Here is a 13,651-nt window from a genome sequence, read left to right on the forward strand (position 1 = left end):
ATGAATTGGCAACCACTCTGGTGTTGGTACATACCCCAAGACCAACCCCAGTCTCATCCATGTTCCATATGTCTTCATACTGTATACCCAGCTCAATCCGAGTACGCTCAAATAGCTCCAGAAACGCGCGAATTGTCTCATAATTAGCTGCTGTAGTCCTTGCGCTCTCAATCGTTCGTCCAACTATAGAGGCGACGCGTGGGTTACGTGTGATGAAATGGGGTACCCATAGATGCCCGAGTGGCTCGTGGTCGCCGTTCATATGGAGGATTCGGGTGGCCATCTCTCTCACACGGGGATGAGATGGTGGCTGTGCACGTGAGTCCTCTTCCAGTATCCACTCTACTAGGAAGTTCTCCTGCTCCGGCGTCAATCGTTGTTGATTTGAGTGAGCTATCGCGTGTGGTTGTTGACCGCGTAGCCGGCCTCGCAGCGTCGATTCAGGGATCCCACACGCAGCAGCCGCCTTCCGCTGGCTCCTAAAAACACCAGAAACAAGACCATCAATAGCAGACTGGATAGCAACTTCCTTAGGATCCATTTTGGGTATGTGGCGTTGACAATAGATAGCTTCAAAAACAGAGGTACGCGTTGTGGTGGGGTGCGCGGGAACCATATGTGCGCGGAAAGTATATGGACTAGCTTACCTTGCAAGTTGATATTTTAAGAAGTGACAAGAGAGAGAAAAAAGTGTTGCATCGGCCGGGAATCGAACCCGGGGCTAGCCGAGACTGTCCTACGAAGGATGGCAACGGCTAATTTTACCACTAAACCACCGATGCTTGACACGATATAGAGCTTCTCTAATTGTTTGTAATATATTGCGTTGATGACTTTCCAAATTGACAGTCCGTTTTTGAAATTCGGGATCCACTTTTTGTGCTTCTCTGCCAAGCTCGACGTGGCTGAACAGAACATAATTAGAATCCAAAAATTGAAAAGCGAGTTGCAGAAACGTCTAGCCCCGTACAGTCTAAGAATGGAATGGCGGGTATGGCAGATGCTGACTGAGGTCGTCTGGTCTGCTCCTGCTCCAGACGCTCCGCCATACTTATCAATACTACGCATAGACTTCTTCGTCTAACGGCTCAATACATAGCAAGTATGGACAACATGGATCTTTTTGATGATATTGCAGCTCTAGCTGGGGATGAAAATCCGTTCGTGTCGATTGAAGAAGCCGCTGAGGCTTATGACAGAGACGGTATTACAAGAATATTGAAGCTGTGGAAAAGGTTTATGTCTCCCACATACAACGTGCGATAGTGTCTAACTTCAGCAGATTCGCTGTCAACCTCCCGTCTCCTTACAATGAGAGTGAAGTTACCGCACCATTCCAATCGGACTTGAAGGTACCTTGGGTGAAGGCGTTCATGGCGTGGAGAGTCAAAACCGGACTTGGGAAAATAAGTGATCGAATCACAGTAACCACACTCCTGAAGGAATTCCAGCAGCTGCGACGTGGAATACGTCTTGCAAAAAACTTTGCTTTACACAACAAAGACATTGCCGTCATTAAGAGGGTATGTCTATAACTGTCTGTCTCTTTAATAAAACTGACTATCCCCTTTAGTTCATCCGCGAACTTGCCAATACAAGGGGAGCATCCACTGCAATGAGGCCCAAATCTGTAGCATTCGCCCTTGATGCAGATGAGATCCAGTACTACCTTTGGAACTGTAGTGAACGCGTGTATGCGCATCCGCGAATGATGGTACAGTTCTCATTCTGGCTTCACGTTGTCTCAGTATGGGGTCTGCGAACTGGGGAGGTAACAGAATCTTCCTCGCACCGAGGTTCCAACGAAGGCATTCATTATGGGGACATAACCCTCAGCCTTGTTGCAAGAGAGGGTCAGCTGCGTTACCAAATCAAGATCACCTTACGAAATCGCAAGTTTGCGCGAGGCATCCAGAGCAAAGTGTAGGTATAGTCTGTGGCAAAAAGCTGATTGACGATAGAGCTAATATGCACAGGAAAACCGTGACTTTGAACGAGCACATGGACCCAAAGGAACGGTTCAAATGTCCTGTACGCAAATTCATTGCGCTCGCCTTGGCTGATGACGTGTTTGTGCAGCAAATGTCACCCAAGGACTTTGATAATCGCTGGGTCCCTACATCTGCGGGCTCACGATTGTTTGGCATTAAGGAAGACAAGCAGTCCCTTCCAGTTTTTCGAAAGATGCTGCCCGGAGGAGCTGTTTCGCCAGATCGTATCATGACGGCCATGTCTACTACTACCTTCCTAAAGGAGATATGTGAAGAGTGCGGCTATACTGAGCCAGTTACAACCTATACCTTCAGGCGTGGAGTGGCCAACAAATTAGAAGGTATGTGCAACTCGCAAAGTGCTAAAGCTATCTACATCCTACTGATTGTTTTCAGCTAATGCAAGTTCCAAGGGCACTCAGGAAGCCCTTGGTCACAAAGGCGAGCGAACATGGCACGCATACGCCGCACCTACAATCAGCGTAGATGCTCAAGCGATAGCGTACGATCAGCCGCAGGATACGTCGCACACTGAATACACTCAAAGTATCGCGTTGACTCGAGACTTTTCTGGTCCCAAGCCTCCAAGAGCGATTATGGGACTACTCCCATTACCATCAAAGGATATTCTGGATAAGGTTTCTGCCGCTCATCCTAAGAGTCGTCACGAATCAGTATATCGGAAAGCACGTCGTGAGCAATACAAAGTCGATCTCGCTCAATACTCAGAGAAAGCAAGATGTAGCACAGCTCCACAATTGGAAGATTCCTCACTCGTGGGCACCGAGATGCCGGTCAGTCTGCGCCCGATACCGACAGTAAGATTCAAGCAGATGCTGAAATACAACCCGCATCAAGCAAGCGTGATTGAGACGCTTTGGACTGCGGAGAGCGCTTCTCTAGGTAGCTGCATTCGACCGCTGATGGCTCTTGCCGATCCTAGGCCATTTCGACCCTTATATCCAGCTCCAGTTTTGCCGCTCAACGCCGATGGACATTGCCCTTACTGTCACCTCAAGATCGACAATCTGCGTCATTCAAGAATTGCCTCCCATCTACTGGACTGCTTCTGCAATACTCGCGATGCATACTTCTGTTATCAGTGCGCTTTTCCCGTAGCGCCAGCGTTGTGGGAAAGCCACTATTGTACAGATTTGGATCTTGACAGCCAGGATTATGGCGTGATCCTATGGCGTGGAATGGTAATTGGTCAAGGTCAGTGTCCTTTTAAGGACTATAAAAGCTGTGATAGGTTGTGGTCAGATGTAACCCACCTCAGGACGCATATTGAAACTCACCTCAAACGAAGGCCAGAAGGGCCCCTAGCATGCCCAATTGAGGGATGTGGGGTTCAACACGCTTCTAAAGATGAATTGAGAATTCATTTCCATGAGGTTCATCACATTCATATGGTGTCTAGCCAAGCTCTCTTGAAGGGAGATATAGTGAAGTAGGCAGGCGCAGCCTTTGGTAGCGTGGGAAGCGTTCTTAATGTATCTTCTATGTTCTCTCAGTCAATCGTATACAAATACACAATTAAACTGCTTCCTGCTATCATCGCTTTAGTCACACTGCAACTGGCATCGTGTTGTCTCTATGGCATGACCTAAGAATTGGAATTCCAGGTTAACGAGTAGATAAGCCACCGTTAGTCTGATCGTTAGTCTAATTGCAACAGGATCCTGATTCCTAAACGAAGATGGAGAACAAGACGCCACAGTTGATTCTACAATTAGAGATGTAATGTCCTACTCTGCGTGCCGAGACACCCTGCGTAGCGAGACGCTAAAATTGCTTTTCGATATAATAAACTCTACAACTAGCTAAAGTGATTTAGATTCTCGGAATAACATCTTGAATCTGTGAACTGCTTTTCTGCCAAGTGTCGCTCAAGTAATTACACGCTGTGCTACCGTGCAATTGAACGACGTGCTTCAAGCATTACGTAACTTACCTACTTTAGTCCATCGTAGGTGCCTTGATACCTAACGTATCCTAACAAAAGTCTGTCAGCTTGTAGCTTAGCACACAGCAGAGGTATCCCGAGAGTTATGCTTGACTACAAGATGTTGCTGTGCTTCTATGCTGGTTTTAAGCCTGCGTGCTGTAATAGGCAGAGCAGCAGGATCCGAGCACATCGCTTAAAGCAGCCTAGCTGTTACTTATGGCTGCTTACCGGTACACCAAGCTTGTTGGCCGTCTGAATCACGCCACCAGGGCTCTTTGCTGCTAGCGCCTAGCGCTCCCCGCCCCGCTACCGGTCAGCGTCTTCGCGTGTGCCGCCTCTCCAGGCTGCCTTCACAGCCCACTTCAAAACCTTATCAGCGTCTGATGTCTGCTCTGATCCGTTGCGGCTATATCAATAGGCTCATATGCTATTTATCATTCGTTCTCTATGACTCTGCAGCGCGAGTGCGATCAGAAGAACTTGACACTGGCGGTACATCGTCTAATAGTGTCTGCGGTTCCTGACGCAGTCTCCGCTGAAGCAACTCCTATGTCATATGCAATAGAACGCGGGCAATTCAGGATTTTAGGATTATTGGTCTTTGCTTTTGGCTCGTGAAATAAACACCATCTTGTTACTCACTTCAACTACAACATATAACACTCGAAGAATGGATCAAGAAGGTTCCTGCTATCCAGTACCATTGGTGCTACTACTTCCAATGAAGACCACCTCGACAGCGGCGAACCTACAATGATATTAGCTCGTTTCCTGCAAATCCTAAAGAAGCGCACATACGCTGCTGTTGCAGAGAAGATTTCCACTTTGCGAGCAGATGTGAACACTGCAAGTGCGACGGAGAAGATTGCTGTGAAAAGGATCACAAGCCCGATTCTTACGATCATACGCTTCACGAAGTAGAGGCCGAGGATTACCAAGGTCGGCAGAATGGATGATACAGCAGCAACGGCAATATTGCTGGCTTTGCCAATTCGCCGCACTGAGTACTTGCGTAGCTCAGAATCACGGGCGCCCGTGCCGTACTTCTAATACACTTGTCAGCAGAGCCAGAATTCTCAGTCCATGCACGTACTCTGCGTCTCTTATATCCAATGATGCCATGATACATATCCAGCAAGCGACCACCCAGGAAAGTCGTGAAAGCATCATCTTCGAGGTCACGCGGGAACAGCGTGATGTATTCGGATGAATCATTCCCTTGCCATACTCTGGCCTCTTCACCCGTGAGAAAGCCGTTTCCTCCTTTCGCTCTAGATAACCAGCCTAATAGACGCTTCAGTTCAGCCTCTGTCGGCTCTTTGGCCTTTGTCACTTGCAGTACAAGGTTCAAAGCCGCGTCTAGACCTGTTTAGCAGCGATTAAAGCCCCAAGAAGATGGATCCTACAACATACTGTATTCTTGTAGCTTCGTTCCGATTTTGATGACCTGCTCGTACTGCTCTGAATCTCCGATTTCTTCATTGTCGCGCATAGCCGTGAAGTCTTTCGCATAGCACTCGCGAATAGGATCGTTCGACATTGCGTCTTCCTCTCTTATCTTTTGTAGCTCAGATTCCATGTTTTGCAATTCTGCCTGCAATCGCAACAAATGCAGCATATTGAGCTCTCCGAATCGTCGAAATATGGCGTTATCGGGATTTGAGTGCATCAGCTCTGCTAAGGACGGATAGCCATCGCGTGCTCTCTCGCGCATGGAAGCCACGGTTACGCCTTCCCTTTGTTGCTCAGCGCCGAGCTCGGATGCTGGTAAATCCATTGTAACGTCTCCAAGCAAGCGCACAGAGTCAATCTTGATTTTCTAGCTTTACGAGAGCAGCGAACCTTGATATACTCGAAACAAGTCCTCCCATTTAGGTCGTATCGTATTCCTGAAGTCAGCGGTAGCTTCAGCTGAAGAGGCACATCCTGCACGGTTACGAAAGCGTGCATACGTGCTAGCTCGTCATTGGACGCCGTATCACCCGCAGTGAGGATTTGCAGTACATGGCGATAAGCGGCGCATTCCTAATTGTATCATTGGATTAATCACAATTAGGACGTGTCGGTCGCTCCGAATGGCGCGGAGTTCTTTTGGACCCCAGCTTATGGAATGCTAAAAGACTTTCGCATCCCCAACGAGAGTTGCCGGCAGTCTTCTACCACAATCACAAAAACTATATACAAACGACCATCTCTACGTATCCGTGACCAAAAATGGACCCTTTATCAATCACTGCCGCCACCATCTCTATTCTCTCAACTGCACAGGAAACGTTCAAACACCTCAAACACCTCCAAGAATTCCAAACTAGCGAGTTCGAGCAGTTGACCACCGTCCAACTAGAAGTCGAGATTTACAACAAAATTTTGGAGGAGGTAGGGCAAATAGCTCTTTCGGGCACGTCTTCGCTTCCGGAAAGCGCTAGACTATCACTGCGACTATGTCAGCGACATCTTGTCAAGGTGATGGCCGAGATCGACGAGTTGTATGTATTAAAATCTGGGCGGAAGAGCAAGAAACCAGCGTCGGGCGCTGAAGCCAATTTGGTCGAGACTATGAAAGACTACAGAAGATCTGTCAAGATTCTCAGGGATATAGTCATGGAGTAAGTATCTTTGGTTGAGCAACAACGTTTCTTTCCGCTAATCGTAAACCAGCGGCGTAACACAGGGACTCCTGACCAATTATGCATACGACCAACCTTTACCGCAAACGGCCGGACCTATCAGCATTGACTTAGATTTGTCCCAGGGGGGAGCGGACTCTGCAAAGCAAACGGAATCACTCATTAAGCAGCTCCAAGTTGTGTTCAATAATAGTCATTACACTCCTGGACCCATTACGATAAGAATCAAGTCTCGGGAAGGAACTCGTGATGAGGCCGATCACTCGGAAGACATCTTAGAAAAGTTGAGACGAGCGGCTGAGGGCATCTATCAACGACCTAGAGGAGCGCAGAGCACATCAAACCCATTTCAATTCTTCGCAACCATAATTGGTATTCAGGGATCAAGCGAAGAAGGACCCAAAGTTTGTGCTTCACTTGATACCGCAAGTGCAGATAATTGGATAGCAGCTTCCATTGTAGAGCGCTTTGGACTACAGAGCCTGGTTCAACCCGCAGTAGAAGTTCCTTACACAGGTGCCGGGGGTCATTTATTCTATTCGAAAGGCATGATCTCCGTACTATGGACAAGGGACTCAGCCAGATCGTGGGAGACTGAGTTTTTGGTTCAAGAAGATGCTCCTTTCGACTTGCTGCTGGGTCGAAGGTTCATAATAGAGGAAGGCATGTTGGTCCTGGCCGATCCTGTGCTCGTACATGATAACGTATCGAGACTTGCACCATTGAGCAAAGGTATGTAATCGACCTAATCCCATATTCCGAAATGATGCTGCAAGTCTGACCTAGCCCAGAGGAGACCCACCAGATGGAACAGAATATGAGACGAAGAGGCGCTGAAAACGAAGAGATTGCGAGCACCAGAGAGGCGCTGGCTACTGCCGCACGACAAAGAAAACGTGAAGCAAAAATTGCTTCGCGGATGAGCTTGGCCGCATCGCGTATGAGTCTCGCACCTACGCCAGGCTCAGTGACACCTTCGTCGTCTCGCCCAACGCCGTCTATACAATCATGTGTTCCAAGCGCAGGAACTGAGACAACAAACAGTAACGCTTCGGCAGCTACAAATGGAAGTGTGGATACAGATGCTGGAGCAAGTGTTTGAGAGAAATAGAAATATAAGGAACAGGGTGATAAAGGAGGAATACTGGCACTGTCTTGAAAAGGGGCAGCATGCTTCTAGCAACACTTGCTCTGCTTACTGAAGCCTACATTCGGATCCTAGTATTCTGTATCATGCCAGTTGATCTCCGTCCCTAGCTATTCCCGCTGGCTAAGACATGCCTACCTTGTTCATTAGACGCCAGCCAACTCATGATGTTGCCCTTCCAAGAGCTGAAGCGGTATTCGGCTACTGCTTGGTATGTGTATCAATTACGATGTGCTCGAGAAGGATTAGGACGTGGTAGGTCGGAGGAGGGATCAACAGCGGCTTTGCAGAGCTAAAGGGCGGCGCGATAGTTTATTTCTAGGGCATGTAAGCCTTCGTGTAGGTAAGTCGTGCATTACGCTGCATCTTGAAGTTGCATGATGGCTGTATGAGACTCTGATTGCGGCTTTGACATGAGCTATACGGCTGGATCTTCGAACCTAGCCATGCTCCTAGTTCGAGCCAGTTTTCAGATGTCCCTGGAACGCTTAGCAAAAGTGCTTTTACAGCCACAGCCACAGCCACAGCCACACGGCTCGAATTTATGTCAGCAGCAATAGCTTACAGCTAAGCTGCTTTAAGCACAATGTGCGGGGTCTCTTCATCTGGCACTTCTAACAGGCAGACTTGGAATTGCTATAGATGCACGACAACCTCTCGAGCTCAAGCACAGTGCTCGGGATAGGACGATGTTACAACGAGCTGTGAGTTGACAAACTTCTAACAGAATGCATGAGATTTCGACGCACTTACTGCCTGTCAAAGCGAGGCGGTCGCGTAATGCTTGTACTAAGTTGTTGTATTGCACGGTAAGCAGGGACTATTTCTACAAGATATTAGAAGAGAACAGACTTTGTAGCTTAAGGCTACAAAGCCGAGAACATCTATATCTCTAACTTATTGCTAAATTTGTTGTGTTAGGGAGTGTCTGTAACCATATAATAATATGAACGTGATCGCGCTAACCATAACCGCGAATGCGACACAACGTAAGTTAGCTTGCCTTTTTACTATACTGCTATGCCTGCCCTATTAAGAGCTACCTAATTGCTTAAATTTGCCTGCTAGCTATAGCGTGCGTTAATGTAACAACTATTGTCTATGCGTACTCTAATCTTATTGCATTTATGTAAGAAACTCTTTTAAAAATAGCATTAACAGATCTAGAATGTAGCAATCCTCTCTTAGAGTATCTAATAACTGTTAGTTAGTAGTTATATAAAGTTAAATAATAACTTTACCATAGTATACCACCTCTTTCAAATTTTTAAGCGCACTTTAACTACCAATCTCTTTAAGTGCCAGCACTGTTTCTTAAAAGGGTTGTTGTAGCGTTATGTTGCTTATATAATTCCACGTGGACAGGACGCCCATTCTCCTTCTCACTACTATAGATAGTCCCATCTTGAGTTTGTTGGAAGCTAAGGGTGATAAAGTACGCGAGAGCTTTCCCTTGTCTGCAACAAGATATTAGACCCCCATAAGAGAGCAATTTGCAACAAGTGCATTGCTTAATGTGCGTTTCGAACATGTCTATGTAGAGACCTTCAAAACGTGTTGGCCCCCGAGAGAAAGATTGGATAACTGGGTTGGCAAAACGTACATAGAACATTAACACGGATATACGTGCAGTACTACATACTATAGTATATAGCAAATACTAACACAGGCTATTTGTGTAGGAAAACATTGCTATGTTCTGTTTTCTAAAATCTTGTTATCCACTTTTCAAAAGCGTATTTCTAAACTGCGAGTTGAAAAATTTATTAATAGCAAAGGATTACACTACCTCTTTATGTAGCAAAGTGCTTATGTTAACTTAGCCATATTTAAAGGCCTATAAGGTGCTATCAACCTTCATACAACGCTAGAGAGTATGCAAAGACATCTTAGTATACTACACAACCTTATTGCAGCTATATGCAACCGGATGCGGCGTAAAAGAAGTACTAGCAAATCGCAGCAGTACAATGTTGAATATTCAAAGATAAATGCCAGCGCCAGCGGAGAAGATTGGAGTACAGCAACGACAGAGTGGCCCACGGCTAGTTCGTATGGGCTGATGGACTGCAATCAGTACGAGTACTTGGTCCAGCAGCTAGCAAAAGAATTTCCAATTGGCGAGTTCGAAAACTGGACGCGATGCGAGCAACTTCTACCCTTTGCCAAATGGTTATACCAGGGACGCTTCCTCTACCAGCATTCTGCCGAACTATCACAGGCCTGGGGTCAGATCCTAACAAATACCTCTTGGTATCTATGGAGGTTAGGATACTACAAAGAAGCCCAAATTCAGATACTTGAGGCGCTTGAACTTCGACAAAGCGTCTTGGGCCATGATCATGAACAAACACTTATCAGTTTGGAAACACTAGCAGGAGTCTTGATGAGCCAGTGCAAATACAAGGAGGCAGAGATAGTGAACAGATCAGCCCTAGACGGATTTAGCCGGACGCTTGGACTGAATCACCCCTCAACACTCACGAGCCTTAGCAATCTATCCTTGGTACTATACCATAAAGGCGAATACAGAGAAGCGGAGTACCTTGGTCAACAAGCAGTAGAATTAAGCAAAAACATCTTAGGGGATCTTCATATTGATACTCTGAAGAGTATTGGTAACCTCGCATTAACTCTACAGCGACAAGGTAGGTATAGAGAGGCGTTTACGTTGAACGTGCAAGCAGTTGATGGATTTCTTAGCACTATTGGCTTAGATCATCCTGCTACGCTAGCCAGCATGACCAATCAGGCTATACTGCTAAAGCAGAAGGGGGACTTCAGACAGTCGCAATGGTTATTTTGGAGGACAGTAGCTAACAAAGTTCGAGTGCTTGGTTACAATCATCCTTCAACTTTTGCTAGTCTTCACATGTTCTAGCTCTCGATTTAGGGTGTTATCGTTGTGTCTTTTGTAATTGTTTCTCAAATTTACATATTTGACTTTCCAAAATCAATTTATAAAACCAAAGAGCCCCATAGTACAATCTATGTCCTCTATAAGATATAACACATTAAATCTGCCCCTTGAACTTACCATACCAACTACACATCCAACAATTATATAGCAATGTTTACCCTTCGAGATCTCTTTGTTCGAATTGAACCTTTTCGTAGTGCTATACTATCTCTCCTTCGCCCATTTGATATCTCAAGGCTCTTGCAGGCTACTTGCTGTAATCTTTCAGAATGGGAGAAAGGAGAGTACCTTAACTTCCTTGACGATGTCTTTGAAGATTCTTCTGTAATCTCTCAGATGGTGGAATCCGGCATGAAAGTTCGAATTCTTGGCTCAGATGTTGCAAGACTTCAAAAGAGACTACGTCATTCTACGCCATACAGTGTCTTGTCCGCAACCCAGGAATTCCACCTCTTTGTTCTTGTATCGGATTCTTCAAGAGACTCAAAAAGCCACCCAACTTTAGTTCGAGATTTCCGCCAAATATCTGAACAAGGCTTTGTGCCGGAAGATCTCAGTCTTGTAGAACTTCAATCTCGTTTTGATACATCAGTTGCCAGGCAGATTGCCTCCTTCTCCCGTTGGATCCTCTGTGCGCCGTACCTGGCTGGTACAATGCCAAACAACTTGCCCGGATGGATTCCACTCTTAAGTACACGACCCCACATGCACGTACGCACGTACATATCAACATACAATGATTGCAATGGCAAAATTCTACACATGGATTATAATCTTACTAAAAAGCTTTTTGGCCTGAGAACACACGAGAGTCTACTCGGTAACGTGTCGGACCTAACAACTCACTGTCTCACACTGGAAAGATCTGGCTCGAGCGCGCGACAGATCAGAGGAAACTTTGTGATAGGCTTCCTTCATGACTTTTTAGAGGAGACCCAACGTAGAGGGGAGGTTCAGTTTGTTATTACACATACTTTGTATTCTTCACATTGTTATGTAGCTGTAGAGATCCGATAAGAGCATCTAGAGTTTAGGAAGAAGGGTGCTGAAAACCTGGATTTTGGTTTTGGAGAACGATATATGAGTAACATAGAGACAAGCCCTTTCAAGATAGGTCTATAGTACTTAAGGGTCAGCAACAGTAGACTATTACAACACTTCTTTTTGTACAATGTCTTTATTGGCCCTGCCTGCAGAATTAGTTAACATAATTCTAACTGAACTCACGTCTAGAGACATCTTTAGCATTGTTCAAACATGCTCTAGGCTTTACGCGCGCGCAATTACACGGCTCTCTGAACTTGCTAGGGTACATAAACACCACAAGGGATACGAATTAACCATGCAGCTGCACAATGTATCGTTCTGGTACAATCGTAGAGGATCTGGATCAATTCTCGAGCGGGCTGCTGTTCAAAACCAGCCTGAAACCTTTCTCCGCCTCCTAGCCGACCCTAATATGGACATTGTACGGGCAGACGAGTTTGGAGTTACTATGCTGCATCGTCTATGTGGATCTGGCCTAACTACATTTATCAAGCCACTCCTTAGGAAGTTTCACGACCTTCAGATGGAGGTTTTTCCAGTAGATAGCTGCTCTTTAACCCCACTACATTACGCTGCAGCGCGCAATAGAACAGCTGCGGTCAGTCTTTTAATTAAGGCTGGAGCGGACGTGAACGCACAAGACCACCATGGAAACACGTCGCTTCATCTAGCAGCGGTCACAGGGTCCTGTAACGTCATGCCATTATTGGTGTATGCCGGAGCGGATGTTATCGCCAAAACTCGAAATCAATGGACTCCTATAGATCAGGCGAGTATAACTAAACGCTACGAGGCAGTGAAAGTTCTCCAAGAGCTTGGATCATGTCCTCCATCTTGGGAGGCCCGCAAGAACGCCATTGGCGAGTTCTTGAGCTTGTCTCCCTGCCCTGTGAATTGTTATAATATTCTCAACAATGAAATCCCATTTGGCGGTTAGGATATTTCGAAAATAGAAATTTAGGAAGAAAGATTTATAGGGTTGCAAAGCTATAGTTATATAAGGCTTGTTAGAGCTCGCCGACGCCTAAGTTGAGCTCTCCAACTATCTTCAATATAACATAGCCTTTTCGATCCACTTGAACCTTATAATGTGTCTATTCTTTGTAATAGTTAGAACCTCCAGTCCCGCAACGTTAGGCAGTAGATGCAACCGCCGGAAGGCAACGAGCTGTGAACGCATTCGCGAATTTTTCAAGGGATGGCGCTCGACCAAGACATCCCGCGAACCGAACATGCCATTCTCACCTTTGTTTTGTCACCCACCGTCTCCAACCATGTTTCGGTTTGCCTCAAGACAATCCTTTGATTTTGAGCATCCTCCAAGGATTGCAACAGAAGATCTTGAAAGCCTTATGGAAGTGGACGCGGTTACTCTTGTAGGGGCTATAGACATAACCCAGGGGGATACTGTAAATCATGAGGATGTTTAGACATGCGCTCCTAGTCTGGGGCTAGAGAGTGTATGTAGATTGGTGTTGGAAATTTGCCAGAAGAGTGTAGTAACAATTGGGCTGCTACAACCTTGCGTCTATGCAGTTGATTATGAAGTCGGTGAAGCAAGCGGCTGCACAAAGCCTTATGTACGCAAAGAGAATTGAATGCAGCCCAAAAGTGTGTGATAGCGTCTAGCAAGGAAGTGGAGTGGTAACGTCCCCCCCTGCGACGCGAAAAACCCACCGTGCAGAAAAGTTCTTGTTGTGCGAGGATCATGTGCCTCACCCCACGAATTATGTCATCTATAAGTCGCATAGCATGATTTTACAAGGAACAATGCCTCTCTCACTACAGAGCCGACAAAACTTACGATGTTGTCCTCATGCTGTCGATCTGTAACCACGCGGGTGAAGTCACATGATATCTTGTTGTAGAAGGTACCGCCCAGTGGGCAAGTGCACTTACCTCAGAGCTGAGAGCTCCGTACACAATCATCACAACACGACAACAGATAGCAATACAATTGTTGATCCCAGC

The 13,651-nt window shown here is 46.2% G+C and overlaps 7 protein-coding genes and 1 non-coding gene across 8 annotated transcripts; 5 read left to right on the forward strand and 3 right to left on the reverse strand.

Moving 5' to 3' along the window:
* Window position 1: 1 nt before the first annotated feature.
* Window positions 2-262, reverse strand: M421DRAFT_20314 (uncharacterized protein; the record flags this gene model as incomplete). The annotated part of the gene is made up of 1 exon (XM_033588138.1): window positions 2-262. A coding segment is annotated over one exon (261 nt), but the record flags the coding sequence as incomplete, so codon positions are not given.
* A 432-nt stretch (window positions 263-694) lies between these two features.
* Window positions 695-782, reverse strand: M421DRAFT_t130. Its single transcript has one exon. It is a non-coding gene; the product is annotated as a tRNA-Gly (tRNA).
* A 331-nt stretch (window positions 783-1,113) lies between these two features.
* On the forward strand, window positions 1,114-2,628 carry M421DRAFT_10501 (uncharacterized protein; the record flags this gene model as incomplete). The annotated part of the gene is made up of 6 exons (XM_033587088.1): window positions 1,114-1,235; window positions 1,283-1,523; window positions 1,574-1,923; window positions 1,977-2,332; window positions 2,388-2,473; window positions 2,539-2,628. The coding sequence occupies 6 exons, from the start codon at window positions 1,114-1,116 to the stop codon at window positions 2,626-2,628; spliced, it is 1,245 nt and encodes a 414-aa protein (XP_033442753.1).
* Window positions 2,629-4,511: 1,883 nt separating this feature from the next.
* M421DRAFT_426843 (uncharacterized protein) lies at window positions 4,512-5,806 on the reverse strand. The gene is made up of 4 exons (XM_033594511.1): window positions 5,353-5,806; window positions 5,033-5,298; window positions 4,738-4,985; window positions 4,512-4,687 (listed from the first exon to the last, which is right to left on the reverse strand). The coding sequence occupies exons 1-4, from the start codon at window positions 5,714-5,716 to the stop codon at window positions 4,630-4,632; spliced, it is 936 nt and encodes a 311-aa protein (XP_033442754.1). The 5' UTR covers window positions 5,717-5,806; the 3' UTR covers window positions 4,512-4,629.
* A 279-nt stretch (window positions 5,807-6,085) lies between these two features.
* M421DRAFT_426844 (uncharacterized protein) lies at window positions 6,086-7,888 on the forward strand. The gene is made up of 3 exons (XM_033594512.1): window positions 6,086-6,545; window positions 6,598-7,298; window positions 7,358-7,888. The coding sequence occupies exons 1-3, from the start codon at window positions 6,154-6,156 to the stop codon at window positions 7,666-7,668; spliced, it is 1,404 nt and encodes a 467-aa protein (XP_033442755.1). The 5' UTR covers window positions 6,086-6,153; the 3' UTR covers window positions 7,669-7,888.
* Window positions 7,889-9,979: 2,091 nt separating this feature from the next.
* Window positions 9,980-10,570, forward strand: M421DRAFT_12071 (Tetratricopeptide repeat family; the record flags this gene model as incomplete). Its single annotated transcript, XM_033587293.1, has 1 exon — window positions 9,980-10,570. A coding segment is annotated over one exon (591 nt), but the record flags the coding sequence as incomplete, so codon positions are not given.
* A 213-nt stretch (window positions 10,571-10,783) lies between these two features.
* M421DRAFT_78037 (uncharacterized protein) lies at window positions 10,784-11,650 on the forward strand (the record flags this gene model as incomplete). Its single annotated transcript, XM_033597372.1, has 1 exon — window positions 10,784-11,650. The coding sequence occupies one exon, from the start codon at window positions 10,784-10,786 to the stop codon at window positions 11,648-11,650; it is 867 nt and encodes a 288-aa protein (XP_033442757.1).
* A 586-nt stretch (window positions 11,651-12,236) lies between these two features.
* M421DRAFT_16706 (ankyrin) lies at window positions 12,237-12,446 on the forward strand (the record flags this gene model as incomplete). The annotated part of the gene is made up of 1 exon (XM_033587738.1): window positions 12,237-12,446. A coding segment is annotated over one exon (210 nt), but the record flags the coding sequence as incomplete, so codon positions are not given.
* Window positions 12,447-13,651: the final 1,205 nt, after the last annotated feature.

Source organism: Didymella exigua (assembly GCF_010094145.1).
Source record: "Didymella exigua CBS 183.55 unplaced genomic scaffold M421scaffold_69, whole genome shotgun sequence".
Classification (NCBI taxonomy): Eukaryota; Fungi; Ascomycota; class Dothideomycetes; order Pleosporales; family Didymellaceae; genus Didymella; species Didymella exigua.

Coding starts and splice junctions, on each gene's coding strand:
- M421DRAFT_426844 (XM_033594512.1), top strand. CDS start 6,154: ATGGACCCTTTATCAATCACTGCCGCCACCATCTCTATTCTCTCAACT. Junction 6,546..6,597: donor CTCAGGGATATAGTCATGGA/GTAAGTATCTTT, acceptor ATCGTAAACCAG/CGGCGTAACACAGGGACTCC. Junction 7,299..7,357: donor ACTTGCACCATTGAGCAAAG/GTATGTAATCGA, acceptor GACCTAGCCCAG/AGGAGACCCACCAGATGGAA.
- M421DRAFT_426843 (XM_033594511.1), bottom strand. CDS start 5,716: ATGGATTTACCAGCATCCGAGCTCGGCGCTGAGCAACAAAGGGAAGGC. Junction 4,986..5,032: donor TTGGATATAAGAGACGCAGA/GTACGTGCATGG, acceptor CAAGTGTATTAG/AAGTACGGCACGGGCGCCCG. Junction 4,688..4,737: donor ATCTTCTCTGCAACAGCAGC/GTATGTGCGCTT, acceptor ATATCATTGTAG/GTTCGCCGCTGTCGAGGTGG.